The sequence below is a fragment of the Hemiscyllium ocellatum genome, chromosome 7 (assembly GCF_020745735.1).
Source record: "Hemiscyllium ocellatum isolate sHemOce1 chromosome 7, sHemOce1.pat.X.cur, whole genome shotgun sequence".
Taxonomy (NCBI): Eukaryota; Metazoa; Chordata; class Chondrichthyes; order Orectolobiformes; family Hemiscylliidae; genus Hemiscyllium; species Hemiscyllium ocellatum.
This window is the reverse complement of record NC_083407.1, coordinates 70,417,736-70,432,859: the sequence shown is the minus strand read 5'-3', so window position 1 is coordinate 70,432,859 and position 15,124 is coordinate 70,417,736. Positions and strand designations below refer to the sequence as shown.

General features: G+C 37.4%; 1 protein-coding gene across 1 annotated transcript; it reads left to right on the top strand.

Annotated features, from left to right (window-relative positions):
* The first annotated feature begins 139 nt into the window (after positions 1-139).
* Positions 140-13,738, top strand: fkbp7 (FKBP prolyl isomerase 7). The gene is made up of 4 exons (XM_060827960.1): positions 140-454; positions 8,207-8,358; positions 11,560-11,687; positions 13,347-13,738. The coding sequence occupies exons 1-4, from the start codon at positions 255-257 to the stop codon at positions 13,506-13,508; spliced, it is 642 nt and encodes a 213-aa protein (XP_060683943.1). The 5' UTR covers positions 140-254; the 3' UTR covers positions 13,509-13,738.
* The last annotated feature ends 1,386 nt before the right edge of the window (positions 13,739-15,124 follow it).

The window sequence follows — 15,124 nt, the reverse complement described above, 5'->3', positions numbered from 1 at the left end:
AAATCGCACCAATCGGAAAATGCGCAGCCGCAGAACCACGGGCGGCTCGCGGAAGTGGGTGGGACGGTATTGCATCACGAATGGGTACGGGCGAAGAGGCTAATTGACAGTTGGGTTGGCCAATGATTCAGTGGTGGGCAGCCTCGCAGGTGGTTGTCCCGGTTACAGGGAAGACGGAGACGTGGCAGCAGAGCTCGAGCTGTTGGTGTTGGGTTCGTTTGTGGCCGTTACTCCACCACTTGTGTCTGTCCGATATGTACCGTTATGGCACTTTGCTCTTTTACACGCTGGTTTGCACTATTGTCTTCAATCATATTTCCGCGAAAGTAGCTGAAGAAGTAAAGATAGAAGTTCTGTACCGGCCAGAAAATTGCCCTGTGAAGAGCAAACGTGGAGATGCTCTTAATGCTCATTATGATGGTTACTTAGAAGACGGGACGCAGATTTATTGCAGGTGAGCTGTATATCGGAACGTTTTTGTCAGCGCTTCTCATGTTTAACAGTGTGTGCAAATGCCAACAAGTTCGTCATACATGTTTAATTTTATTTTGTAAGTTTGCTACGAACTTCCCTTCTGAACTTTTTAAAGCAAACTGTTAGATTGATTCGGAGATGAGGGGAACCCCTTTAGATTTGTGCAGTTTTGATCTATACTGTTTGAAGTTTAGACGAATAAAAGGTCTAATTGAGGTAAATGAGATGTTTAAGGGGATTGACAAAGTCAGGCAGACAGGATGTTTCCTCTAGTGGGCCAATCTAGAATGAGATTAAGATAAAAGGTAAAAACTGAAAGAACTGTGGATGCTGTAAATCAGAAACAAATAGATGTTGCTAGGTAAGCTCAGCAGGTCTAGGAGCATCTTATAGAATGATAGAAATGTACAGCATGAAAACCGATCCTTTGGTCCAACTCGTCCATGCCAACCGGGTATCCTAACCTAATCTAGTCCCATTTGCCAGCATTTGGGTCATCTCCCTCGAAACCCTTCCTATTCATGTAGGACCTTACCACTAAGTTTATATGACCTGTTCTGATTTACTTTTCCAAAATGCAGCACCTCACATTTATCTAAATTAATCTTAATCTGTAATTCCTCAGCTCATTATCCATCTGATCAAGATCCCATTGTACTCTGAGGTAACCTTCACTGTCCACTACACCTCCAATTTTGCTGTCATCTACAAACTTACTAACTATAGCTCCTACGTTCGCATCCAAATCATTTGTATAAATAAAGAAAAGTAGTGGACTTAGCACCAATTCTTGTGGCACACCACTGGTCACAAGCCTCCAATCTGAAAAGCAATCCTCCTCCACCACTGTCTGACTTCTATATTCGAGCCAGCTCTGTATCCAAATGGCTAGTTCTCTCTGTATTCCATGAGATCTGACCTCGCCAACCAGTCTCTCACGAGGAACCCTGTTGAATGCCTTACTGAAATCCATATAAATCATGTCTACCACTCTGTCCTCATCAATCCTCATTATTACATCTTCAAAAAGCTCCAAGTTTGTGAGACATGATTTCTGTCGCACTAAGCCATGTTGACTATCCCTAATCAACCTTTGCATTTCCAAATAAATGTAAATCCTGTCTCTCAGGATTCCCTCCAACAACTTGCCCACCAGCAATGTCAAGTTCACCTGTCTATAGTTCCTTGACTTTTCCTTACCATCTTTCTTAAGTAGTGGCACCACATTAGCTGACTTCCAGTCTTCTGACACGTCACCTGTGACTATTGATGATACAAATAGCTCAGCAAGGGTTCCAGCAATAACTTCCCTAGCTTCCCATAGAGTTCTAGGGCACACCTGATCAGGTCATGGGGATTTATCCAATTTTATGTGTTTCAAGACATCCAGCACTTTCTCCTCTGTCATATGAACATTTTTCAAGATGTCACCATCTATTTCTCCACATTCTATATCTTCCATGTTCTTCTCCACAGTAAACACTGATACAAAATACTCATTTAGTATCTCCCCCATTTTCTGTGGCTCCATACATAGGCTGCCCTGCTGATCTTTGAGGGGCCCATTCTCTCCGTGGAGCAAAATCAGACTCAATGTTTCAGGTTGTATGGCTCGATCTGAAACATGAAGGAAGGGTTACTCAACCTGAGAAGGTAACTCTGATTTTGCTCCACAGATGCTGCCAGACCAGTGGAACATATCCAGCAATTTCTGTTTTTAGTTAGGATAAAGTGTAACATGTTTAAAACAAAGATGAGGAGAAATTCTCTCAAAATGGTCATGAATCCCAGTGTGCAATGGCTGCTGAGATGTTGAGTAAATTTAAGGAAGAGATAGATTTTTAATTATTGTGCTGAAGGGGTATGGCGAATGCATAGGAAGGTGGAGTTGAAGCTAAGGTAAGATCAGCCATGATCTTGTTAAATGGCCAAGTAGACATTAAGACCAGAGTTGCCTATGCCTGCTTCTACTTGTGTTCTTATGATACGACTCAAACCTCAAAGAATTTTAATCAATTTGTGAGGTGTGATTTCTTGTTGACTCTGCTTAATAATATGTATTTCTAAAAGCTTTGCTACTGCATCCATGATAATAGATGACAACATTTTCCCAACAACAGATAGTAAGCTAACTGGCCTGACAGTACTTGTTTTTTCATTTCTTTTCCTTTTAGAGATGTATAGCATGGAAACAGACCCTTTGGTCCAATCCGTCCATGCTGTCCAGATATCCTAATCTACTCTAGTCTCTTTGTTACATTGATAGTTTTCCAACCCCCCCAGGACGATTCTAGAATATGAGGATTCTTGGAAGGTTATTAACAGTGCATCCATTAACTCTGTAGCTATGTTGTTTACTTTCCTAGGTGGCATGCCATCAGGCCTAGGAGATTTATTGTTCTTTAGCCCCTTTAGTTTCCTTAGCGCTTTTCTCCAGTAATTATTTTATCTAATTCCTCTTCTCCTTTTACCCCTAATTATTTAGTAATCTTCGAATGCTATTAGTGTCTTCTACTGTGAAGACTGATGCACAATACTTATTCAACTGTTCCAACATTTCCTGGCCCTCCCTTTGTTATTTCTACAGCCTTGTTCTCTGAGGCACCTATCTGAAATTTGGTGTCTTTCATCCTTTTTTTATAATTCAACAAACTTTTGCTGTTCATTTTGATATTACTTGAATGTTTATTATCCAAAGTTTATCTTTTCCCTTTTTTTTGGGTCATATTTTGGTTTATAAAATGTTTCCAATCTTCTGTCTTATCACTAATCTTTGCCACATCATTTTGCTTTCACTTAATGCAATCCCTAACATCACTGGTTGACCATAGTTGGCTTATGGTGACCAGAGGTGTTCTGCAAGGCTCAATGTTGGAAGCACAATTTTTCACTTTACACAGTAATGAAGGAACTGAGAGCATTCTGGCTAGGTTTGCAGACAATACAAAGATAGGTACAGCGACAGGTAGCTTTGGAAAGGGGAGGCTGCAGAAGGATTTGGACAGGTTAGGAGAGTAGAAAAAGAAGTGGCGTATAGAGTAAAACGTTGGAAAGTGTGAGGTCACGCATTTTGGTAGGGAGAATAGAGGCATGGACTATTTTCTAAATAGAATATACAGTGCAGTCAAGGCCCTTCGGCCCTCGATATTACGTCGACCTGTGAACCCAATCTGAAGTCCATCTAACCTACGCTATTTTATTCTTGTCCGTATGCCTATCCAATGACCACTTAAATGCCCTTAAGGTTGGCGAGTCCACTACTGTTGCAGGCAGTGTGTTCCATTCCTCTACTACTCTGAGTAAAGAAACTACCTCTGACATCTGTCCTATATCTATCACCCCTCAATCTGAAGCTATATTACCTCATGCTAGCCATCACCATCCAAGGAAAAAAACTCTCACTGTCCAAACTATCCAACCCTCTAATTATCTTATATGTCTTAATTAAGTCAGCTCTCAACTTTCTCTCTAACGAAAAGAGCATCAAGTCCCTCAGCCTTCCCTCCATCCCAGGCAACTTCCTAGTAAATCTCCTCTGAACCCTTTTCAAAGCTTCCACATCCTTCCAATAATGCATTGACCGCAACTGTATGTAATACTCCAGGTGCAGCTGCACCAGAGGTTTATATTGTGTATTGATGTTGCCAATCTTTCTTACTTTTCCCTATTTATAAAGTCAATGTCAAGATGATTGACTTGACTCATTTGTCAGCAAGGAAGAGGGGGCACTGTGTTAAAAGCCATTTCCATTCATAGATCTTGCAGGTAGAAAATTGAGACAGCTCTTTGAAGGTCATTTAAAATTCAAATTCTAGATCCTGTTTACAATGAATGCCTGAGGCAATGTCAGATTCCAGCAATGTCAGCCTTGCCTTCCAAAGGGGAGAAAATGCAGAAGTCTGAAGTGCAAAGAGACTTGGGAGTTTTGGTCCAGGATTCTGTCAAGATAAACTTGCAAGTTGAATCAGTCATTAGAAATGCAAATGCAATGATGGCATTTATTTTGAGAGGACTTGAATATAAAAGCAGGGATGTACTTCCGAGACTCTATAAAGCTCTGATCAGACCATATTTGGAGTATTGTGTGCAGTTTTGTCCCCTTATCTCAGGAAGGATGTATTGGCTCTGGAGTGGGTTCAGAGGAAGTTCACAAAAATGATCCCAGGACTGAAAGGCTTAACATATGAGGAGCGTTTGAGGATGCTGGGTCTGTACTCGATGGAGTTTAGAAAGATGAGGTATCTAAGTGGAACTTACAGAAAACTGAATGGCCTGAACAGAGTAGATGTTGGGAAAATGTTTCAATTGAACCTGAGGGCACAGCTTTAGAGTGAAGGGAAGACCTTTTAGAATGGAGATAAGGAGAAAATTCTTCAGCCAGAGAGTGGTAAATCTATGGAATTCATTGCCACAGAAGGCTGGGGAGACCAGGTCATTGAGTATATTTAAGATTGAGAGAGACAGCTTCTTTTGTATCAAGGGAATCAAGGATTAGGGGGAGAAAGTGGGAGAATGGGATTGAGAAACCTATCAACCATGTTTGAATGGTGGAGCAGGCCCGATGCGCTGAATAGCCTAATTTGTGGTCTTATCCTTTTCCTAGAAATCTTCTTTCTCTCCGGGATATATCTTTTCTTTGAGCCATGACTGTTTTCTTAAATAGATATTCCATAAATATAAAATTAGTTTTTCAAGTATAAACAATTTGTTCAGTAATAACGAACTTGGTGACCTGTTTAAAAACCCAGTTCCAACTCATTCAACACAACATAATAGATTGTGTTTTCCCAATGAGACCAGTAGTGTACAAGTTGAAGTTCAGGTGATTTCAAAATACCTCCATCCGTATAACTTCAGGAAAACATTTCTTTGGCAGAGCAGGAATCACTGGTAGCAACTTTCAAATTTCTACATTTAACTTCAGATCACATAAGCTGTCAGTTTTGTTTGTATTGACGATGAAAGCTGACCGTTTGTGCTGTCATTACTAACGTAAAGCCAGGCAATATTCATGATTTAACAAGTACTTGCTTTTGTGGGTCTTCCACTACATTAACTTTATAGGTGCAAAATATGTTGGCTGCCTTCCCTCTGTTTCTTTTTGATTATTCTGACAAAGATTGTCACTCCTCAGTTTTTAAGAAAAGTGTATGTACCTCAAATGTTAACCATTTGTTCATGGACTTGTAGTGCATTGCCAGTGGATTTTTTTTTCCCCTTTAATTGCCCAGATATCTTAAGGTGCAGCAATCACAGTCAGGTTGTTCATTCATTCCTGTTAGGACTGAGTAGAATTTTTTTATTCACCTTGAAAGTAACTAGTGTACTCTGCATTCCAGAGTTTGCTTTTAATTACAAACTTGCATATTCCATTACATACATACTGAGCAACTGAAGCTTTCTGTGAACAGTTTAGAATTTCAGTCTGTTAAGCAACTAACACTTGCTTAGATTGGATTGAAATGTGGCCATATTGTCATCCCGTTTCCCTATCCCCGTATCAGTCAAAGCAAAATGCTCAGAGAGACAATATGACTTTATCTCCTTCGTCTTTATTCTGGGTCATGGAGGGAGAGAGAATGATTGCCTATGTGCACAGAGACATGAGTTCTCAGTCTTCTCTCAAACAACAATTTTTCAATGAATTATAAGAGTCATTTTACAGGGAGGAGCATCCAGATAAGGCAACATACATATCAATTGGGCGATTTGTTACAATCAGCAAGTGTCAATAGTAAAGATTAGGCCTTCTGCTATTACACAATGAATGAATGTTTTTAACTGGTTTTGCATAATGAATGGTTTTCACCTTGTTTAATTATTTTTGCATAATGAATGCTTCTTCATCTTGTTTAATGGCTTTACACAATGAATGCTTTTCCACCTTGTTAACCCATTACCCTTGCCTCCAGCACCCCATTGTTAACTGCAAGTTCTTATCTGATCTGAGTCATGCTCAGCTGAACCTTCTGTTTCACAAAACTCAACTTAACTCTTTCCCTACCTGCTCATACCTTATACACATTCTCAGCTAGTCACAAATCTAATTGTATCAGTAACCTTTTTAATAAGGTTTATCCTCCAAAAGAAAAACAAAATTGCTCAGAGGAAATATAAATGACTGTGTACTCTAACATACTATTTTCTCAGTTGCAAAATGGTTTGTGATGATTTAAGCAAGTCAGTAAGTGAGAACTTCAAAATAAAATTACTAATCTGCTAAATGTTTTTCAAAATTTATTAAACAAAATCAAACCGTTCAAGTATAGTAAATTTTTAAGCTCGTCTAGTTAGCTGTAGCCTAATATATACCATTGTTCATTCACAAAGGAGTTAAAATTAATTTCCATTGTATTGACACCTGACATACATTAGCTTGAGTTGTTCAGTTACCACTTTTCACATAAGGAGCTTTTATCATTGTTAAAAAATGGATAAACTAGATTTTCCCATTTGGCAATAATGAAACAAATCAAAATAATATCACCTCCAAACCTCATCCCCTTCCTGCAAAATCTTCCCATCCAATCGCAGAAGCTTTTTGTTTACCTCTGTTTCCTCACCGCCCAAGGCCCCTTGCAGAGTTCCTTGTATTATCAATTTTATATACTGTATTCACTGCTTACCATGCAGAACCTATAATTGCAATAAGACACTGAACAAATTGGTTAACTTCTGTTCAGTGAGCAAGCATGACCTTGATCTTCCTTTAACTTGCCATTTTAGTTCAATACTTGCTCTCATTCTCACATTTCTGTTCTTGACCTGCTGTAAAATTTGATTGAAGCCCAACTCAGCTTGAGAACACTTCATCCTCTGATTAGGCTCTCTAAAGCTTTCTGGACTCAACTTCAAACTATGAACTCTGTCCTCCTAATTTAATTATTTTTGCCAAGTGTCAGTCTGTTCTTGCTTTCAATCAGACCTGTCCTCTTTTCCACCATAAAGCTTACTCTAGACCAATGCTGTATCCATTATTGTTCCCTTTGCCTTTTGTGTTCCTTGGTTATTTTATTCCCCTCAATTTCTAACAACAAACAAACCTCACTATACGTCTATATCTTTGCTCAGAAGGAGTCATACTGGACTTGAAACGTTAACTTATTCTCTTTCTATAAATGCTGCCAACCTGCTAAGTTTTACCAGCTTTTTGTTTTTGTTTGAGATATTTGCAGATCATTTCTATGTTTTGTCATGCAGTAATTTAGAATGTTTTCTGAATTTATTTTGTAAAGTTTTATTGACATTTAATTAGAGCGCTCAAAATATTAACTAACAACAGAGCTTAGAAAACGAATGTACTTGATGCAATGCTTACATGATGCAATATCAATATAAATCATAAGTATCTACCTATGTTTTATTGATAGTCCTGTTTTGCTTGAAGTGTGCTTTGGATATAGTTTTATTCATTGACTGGAAGTGGGCATCACTGGCTGGGAGTGCATTTATTGACCTTGAGAAGGTGGTAGTGAGCTGCCTTCTAGAACAAATGTGCGCTTAGTAATGTAGATAGAGTCACAGTGCTATTAAGAAAGGAGTTCCAGGACCCTGACCCAGCAACATTTTTATTCTGTGAGGAAATAAAGGCCTAATTTTACTTCATATTTTGTTTTGGGATTCAGCTTACCTGTTGAACAGTTTTCATAAAAATTGTAACTTTTTACTTTGGATTTATTGAAAGATTTAGAACCTGTATCTAATTGAGAAAACATTTCATTTATATCTGCAGTCGTACAAGCAATGATGGCCATCCTAAGTGGTTTGTACTTGGTGCTGGGCAAGTAATAAAAGGATTAGACATTGGTATGGATGATATGTGTGAAGGGGAAAAAAGAAAAGTAACTATACCACCTTCCCTGGCATTTGGAGCAATTGCTAGAGGTAATATCTAACTGCAATTTCACAAGTTGTCCTTTTTACACTCTCAATTTCTGTTATTGAAACTTTCATTAATGTAATATAAATGGCATGATAATTCTTCCCATTTTGCAGTGTAGATCAATATTAAATGTTAAAAATCACACAACACCAGGTTATATTCCAACAAGTTTATTTGGAAGTATTAGCTTTCGAAGTACTGCTCCTTCATCAGGTAGCTAACCACCTGAAAGCTTATACATCCAAATAAATCTGTTGAACTATAACCTAGTGTTGTGACTTTTAACTTTGTCCACCCCAGTCCAACACTGGCACCTCCACATCATAACATTGAATGTGTAACACATAGCAACAGCATGAATGTTATTACTATGAATTTCATTTGTGAAGCAACGATGACTTAATGAATTAACAATCTGAAATATTTTGGCCAAAATTCTTAATGTTATCTTTGAATAAATGGGAAACTAATACTGTTGAAATTTTTGCAATGTACAATAATACTTCCTACACTTTTGGCTTCAGGCATGTTGGAGTGTTTTTGGCATGGATTTGCTGCATAAGTAATTGTAATGATCGTATTTACTACCATTCACATATAATACTTAGTTGTACTTCTATGTTGCCTTGACTAATTGGTGATGCCTCACTATTGACTGTTTAAAATTTTGTGCAGTTCCTAAGATGATGCTTTTCCATCCATACAATCCATTGATATCTTTTGAGCAATAATGCATGCTGAAAAAGGTGAGCCTCAAATATTGCTGGAATAGAATGCATGTATTTATTTCTACATGGTACTTTAAACAACGATAAAGAGGTTACTAACTTTACTAATACTAATAAAAATAATTGACATACTTCCAAGTAATTAATAAAGATTTACGACAAGGCTTGTACGTTTCAACCACATCACCATTGTCAGTGAATGAAAGCTTGCCAACATAATCATCATGCTAAACACCGATAATAAAAACTACAAGATGATGGATAAAGCAGTAGAATTGGTTTTAATGTAAGCATAATAGCACATGGAATTAAAAAGTTGAATCTATAGTAGGTACAAGCAAGTTTCCAAAAAATGAGTGGTGCACAAAGATGTGATAATAAAATAGATTATGTAAGGAGACTGATGATAAAAAGCAGGAAAAAAAAGAGTTAATCTTGTTTTATTTTCCTTTGGTGGATTAAGCCACAACCTATACTTACATAGGCATTCCTTTTTATTTAGAAATGGTAAGTCTGCCCTTTTGCAGTACATGCTGTGATCTTGAAAGATTGACATATCAAACATTCTATTAAGATAGGGTAAGTGGGAAATCTTACTGTTAGAGCATTTCCATGTGTCCTTCTACATCATTTACTCACTTAGTACCCGAAGATCAAGGTTTGTATATCTGTCATTAAATTGAGATTCTTTTTTTCCTGTTTAACCAATTTTTCTAATCAACCTGTTAAAAATGTTAGTCTACACATCTGGAACTTGAACATACCCCTACCCTGAATCGGGAGGCCTACCACCGCTGCACCACAAACAAGCCCCTTAAATTGAATTTTTTTATTAACCTGTTTCGAGGTGTTATTACATGCCTGTGGAGCAGATGGGACTTCAACCCAGGCCTTCTGGTCCTGGCATAGGGAAATTACCACTAGCTGCAAGAGGGCCCAAGAACACACACTTTCTTCTGCACTGCCCACCTCAGATATAGCATGGAAAAATTGGGATTCATAATGGTAGTCCAGAATTGGTCACAGCTGAGTATTGTCCCAAATTCATGTGCCATCCCTAAATAGTGTATTTCTTTCCCCATTGAGTCATAAATAGTTGTTTGTTGGGTTACTGCACTTAACAGCATCTCTGAAAAGGTAATCCTTACAGTGCGTACAATCTTTACAAGGTCCTGTGGGATTTTCAGGATATTAATGTGCATTCTTTCTGGGACTATCCTGCTGTGATATTTAAGGATGTGCACAGGACTGGATTACTGACCTACTGATGATGCAATTATGTGGAAAAGGCTTCTCTGCTTTTGGTTTATTTTCCTACAACACTATGGATTGGTATTGTAACAAATCTCCTTTCGATTAGTTTTACCATCACAATATTGCCAGGTCAATAATCCAGTCCTGTGCACATCCTTAAATATCAGAGCAGGATAGTCCCAGAAGGATTGCATATTAATATTGTTACGACACAGAGGCAAACCTTTTCTGTTAATTAAACCAAATACCCAGAAAAGCTTCCCTCCCCTCATAATCTGTTAAAATGAGTTAAAGAGAATTCATAAAATCAACTATTAAAATAAATTAACATCTCATTTTCTTAACCTACAAGTGAACATTAAACAAAAAAAACTATTCACAAATGTAAGCCCCCCCCCCTTTCTCTTAGCTGCTTACACTCTGACTCCAACTCTATAACAATATGCTATTCCAATAAGACACATATTAAATTTACATTAGTTTAGTCTCAAAATCATACAGTCTTTGTTTTCTCCGTTGTCTTCAGTTTTCCCGGTGCTGATCTCCCTGGGTCATCGTCTTCTTTGACTGCAAGTATGTTTCACATGAAAAAGTACTTTTGATAGAAACTGTTGCATAATTTAAACAGGTTAAATTCAAATTGTTGTCAAAACAGCAACCAAACTTCAGGTATCCATTTCACCGCCAAATGTTACATATTTTCAATTATATTAGTAAATTCTGGGACTGCCATCTAGTCATATGCACAGGTGCTTGTAATCGCTCAGTTCAGAACAGCATTCACTCTCTGTTAAATGTACAGTACATGCCTTCAACTTCATAACAATATGTTGAAGATCCTACAGGGACCTGAAAATCAAAATCTGAAATATTCTTGATTTCTATACCCTTATGTAGTTCTAACTAAACACCTGGGTGTTACATTCTTTTGCTATTCCTGAGCACTATGATTTTCTCAAACAGTGTGGTTGCTTGTTGTCTGTTGGGTTCCTGTATTCAGTGACATCTGAGAATGAAAATCCAAAGCATCAGGCATTTTACACTTGTTGGTGAATTAGATCATACCATTTCACCTTGGAAAATTAAAGGCAAAAATTGCCCTGCCTATTTTAATGAAGGAAAAATCAATAGAAATCTTAATCTTTGTGGGGAAATGAAGCGTGGAAGTAAATCAAGCATACCTTTGCATCAAAGAGAAATAATATTTGATTTTCTATTTAGAAAAGATACCCCCGAATTCAATCTTGATTTTCGAAATCGAACTTTATGCAGTGAGACGAGGACCACGAAGTGTGGAATCTTTTCGGATCATTGATTTGGATGGTGATAAAAAACTTTCCCGGGATGAGGTATGCAAGAATAATTATTTTGGAAGAGTTGATTATACCAAACCCGAAATGATTTTGAAGTTTTTTCCTCAAAGGAAAATTGACTTTTTTCATGACTACCTTTGAACTAATATGCATGGGAAACTAAATTGGTGGTAATGTGTGGTCTAGCTGCAGGTAAGTGCTTTGTCATGCTTCTGCACACCAAAATTTGATAACGTCCCATTTATGGTACTGATAAACATAACTCATTTCTAATTAAAATCATTCAGCCTGTTATCCCTGTTTCAACTCTTTGGAGTTCATCTGCCTTCCCACCTTTCCTGTGTTTCTGTAAATATTTTCCCTTCCAAGTACTTATTCATTTCTCTTTGGAATGTTATTGTTGAATCTACTTTCACAAACATTTCAGAGCTTTTAGTTGTGTCTTTTTTTTAACAGGTTTTTAAGTAGCTTCTGGTTCTTTTGCCAACCATCGTTTAAAATTTAAATCTCACTGAAAGTTCAGAAAATCTCTTCAACCTCCAAAGGCTTAAACATCCTTCCTAAAGTGTGGTGCCAAGAATTGAATATGCATTCAAACTGAAGTCTAAACAGTGTATTATAAAGGTTTAGCATAACTTGCTTTTTTTTAGTTAAATATTACACAACACCAGCATACAATCAACAGCTTGGAAGAACTAGCTTTCGGAGTGCTACTCCTTCATCAGGTAGATAGTGGACAGGATCATAAGACCCAGAATTTATAGCACAAGATCATAGTGTCATGCAGCTGGTGTGATATATTAAACAAACCTAGATAGTTCAAAAAAAAATTCCTAAGATAAAGTTGATCCCATAAAATTTTTATTAACAGATTTCTCACCTTCAATGATTAGTATAAATACAATTCCAGGTCCCTATGTTTCACTGTTCCTTCTAAAATAATCCTGTTAAGTTTCATTCTTCCTCCCAAAATGTTATCATTTCACATTTCTCTGTATTAAATTTCATCTGTGGATCTTACCAGCATGGGACTTCTTGTTGGCTGTCACTAACCATCTCATTTCCAAACTTCATATCCATGAACAAAGTTTGAAATTATATCCTAAATAGTCATTAATTTATATCAAAAAGAGCAGTATTCAAAGTCGGACTCTTAGGGATGCCATTTAATATTTTCTTCTCATCCGAAAAACAATCATTCACCACTATTCGCTGTTTTTTCTATTCCTTAATCCACACTGCTGTGTGTGATTAAATTCTTTTGAGTTAGAGTTGCTGTGACAATTTGCATGCATGTTGTCTGGATTATGGACTGTCTAATTCTTGACACCTGTCATTGAGTGGAAAAGATGTGCAGTTTGGCACTCAACTTGTTTGGTTAGGTTTGTGAATGCAGCTTCCTTAATTATCTAGTTCTAAATTGGGATTCAAACACAGAACTTCTCACTCGGAAGCATGGACCATACTCATTATAAGGTCTCCTTATTCACACTAATACTGTCTTTTTAATCCCATAGGCATTTTATTTTTGCCAAACTATTGTGTGATACGTAATCTTATACATAGCAGCTGCATCAACCCTCTTCAGTCCTGCTTTGAAACATTTGATCAATTTGAGTAACTTTTTTTAAACAATATTTCTAATTGCCTTACTTCTAAGCTGATTTAAGATTCATTCTTGTTTGTTTATTTCAGCTAAAGTTATATTTGCAGGACGAGTTTAAGAGAGATAGTAGGATCAAAGATTCTGCCCACAAAGATCGTGTCCTCACTGATATTTTCCTAAAGAATGATCAAGATGGAGATGGCTACATTTCTGCCAGAGAGTATAATGTTCTTCAGCATGATGAACTGTAGCATTTCTGCACCAAGACTTGCATGTACCTAACTAAAATGCAGTAATTCCACTAATTATTTTTTAAAACAACTTTTCTTGCTACTTCAGAACATTGTGTTTATCAGAGTCTCTTTCTTGATGTATTGAAGTCATTTTTAAGTCCGAAGTAGAGATTCTGGAATCACTCCAATTTGTATTCAGGAAATTGTGGACTGTACTATGACCATTCAAATAAATATTTTAAAATGAACATTTGCAATTTCTTTTATGCCTCATGGTTTGATATTGACAATTAATTAACTGATTCTTCAAAGTACTGAAGTTATACACCAAATTAGAAGAAGCAAGGTAATGTGTAAATGATGCAAGAGCTAAGGAAACTTGGTAAAAATAAAATCATTCTTCTCACTGTTCAGTCAGTCCTTTTTCAGGAGACACTGTAAATCAGGTAGCTAGAAAAAACATTTTCTCTGTCTTCATTGTAATTAGAAATAGAATTGATTCTGAAGTCCAATACTATAAGTACAGCCTTCAAGTTTACCTGTTTGAAGAGAACTATGTTTAAATGACGTAGTGTATACCCTTTCTAAATAATAACTCCCTTGTAAGACTAATCACATCTGGAATGAGCGGACACTTCCCAGCCAGGTGATCATAACTGGCGGTTCAGGTGAGGATAATAATAAGTGTTTGCACTGATGAGGAAACCACTAGAGGTCATTGACATCAATACTACTGTATAAAGGTGGTTCATGGAGGATCCATAAATAAGCAGGTTCAGGAAATGATAATTCTGTTGGAATCGGAAAGGATTTGGACACAAGTTGGTCTCTCTTTTTTTAACATAGAGATCAACCTTTTATACTGTCATAAAGTCAAAGAGGTCTACTGCACAGAAAAAGGTCCTTTGGCCCATCATGTCTGCACTGGTCAAAAACAATTGCCTAACTATTCTAATCTCTTTCTAGCAATCACTTGTAGCCTTGTATGTCTTGGCATTTCCTCTGCTCTAAGGGTAACATCCCAATCTAGCCAATCTCTCATTATAACTAAGACTCTTCAGTTATGGCAACACCTTGGTAAATTTCTGCAACCTTTCCAGTGCATTCACATCCCTCCTATAAAGGTGGATTCCAGAATTGCACACAATACTTTAGCTGAGTTGGCTATTCACCTATTTGCACCCCTCATGATTTTATAAATTGCTATGATGATGCTTCAGGGAAAACAGCCTCTACCTTTAGCTCAAACCCTCCAACCCTGGCCACGTCCTTGTTAACCTTTTCTGCACCCTTTCAAGTGTAACAACATCTTTCCTATAGGAGGGAGGCCAGAATTGAAGACACCATTCCAAAAATGGTCTGTACTGCTGCAAAACGACATCCCAACTCTTCTATTCAATGAAGTGACTAATCGAAGTAAGTGCACCAAATGCCTTGTTCACTACTCTATCTACCTATGATTCCACCATCAAGAAATTATGAACTTGTACCTCAAGGGCTGTTTGTTTGGCAACACTCCCAGGACCTTATTTTTAAGTATATAAATGCTCCTCTGATTTGCATTACCAAAATGTGACACCTCACATTTATCTAAATGAAACCCCCATCTGCCACTCCTCAGCCCATCTGCTAAA

What these genes read in the sequence shown, in the direction of transcription:
- fkbp7 (XM_060827960.1), top strand. Translation starts at nt 255, where the DNA reads ATGTACCGTTATGGCACTTTGCTCTTTTACACGCTGGTTTGCACTATT. An exon ending in ATTTGGAGCAATTGCTAGAG is followed by an intron (nt 8,359 to 11,559) that starts GTAATATCTAAC and finishes TTTTCTATTTAG; the next exon opens with AAAAGATACCCCCGAATTCA. An exon ending in AAAAACTTTCCCGGGATGAG is followed by an intron (nt 11,688 to 13,346) that starts GTATGCAAGAAT and finishes TGTTTATTTCAG; the next exon opens with CTAAAGTTATATTTGCAGGA.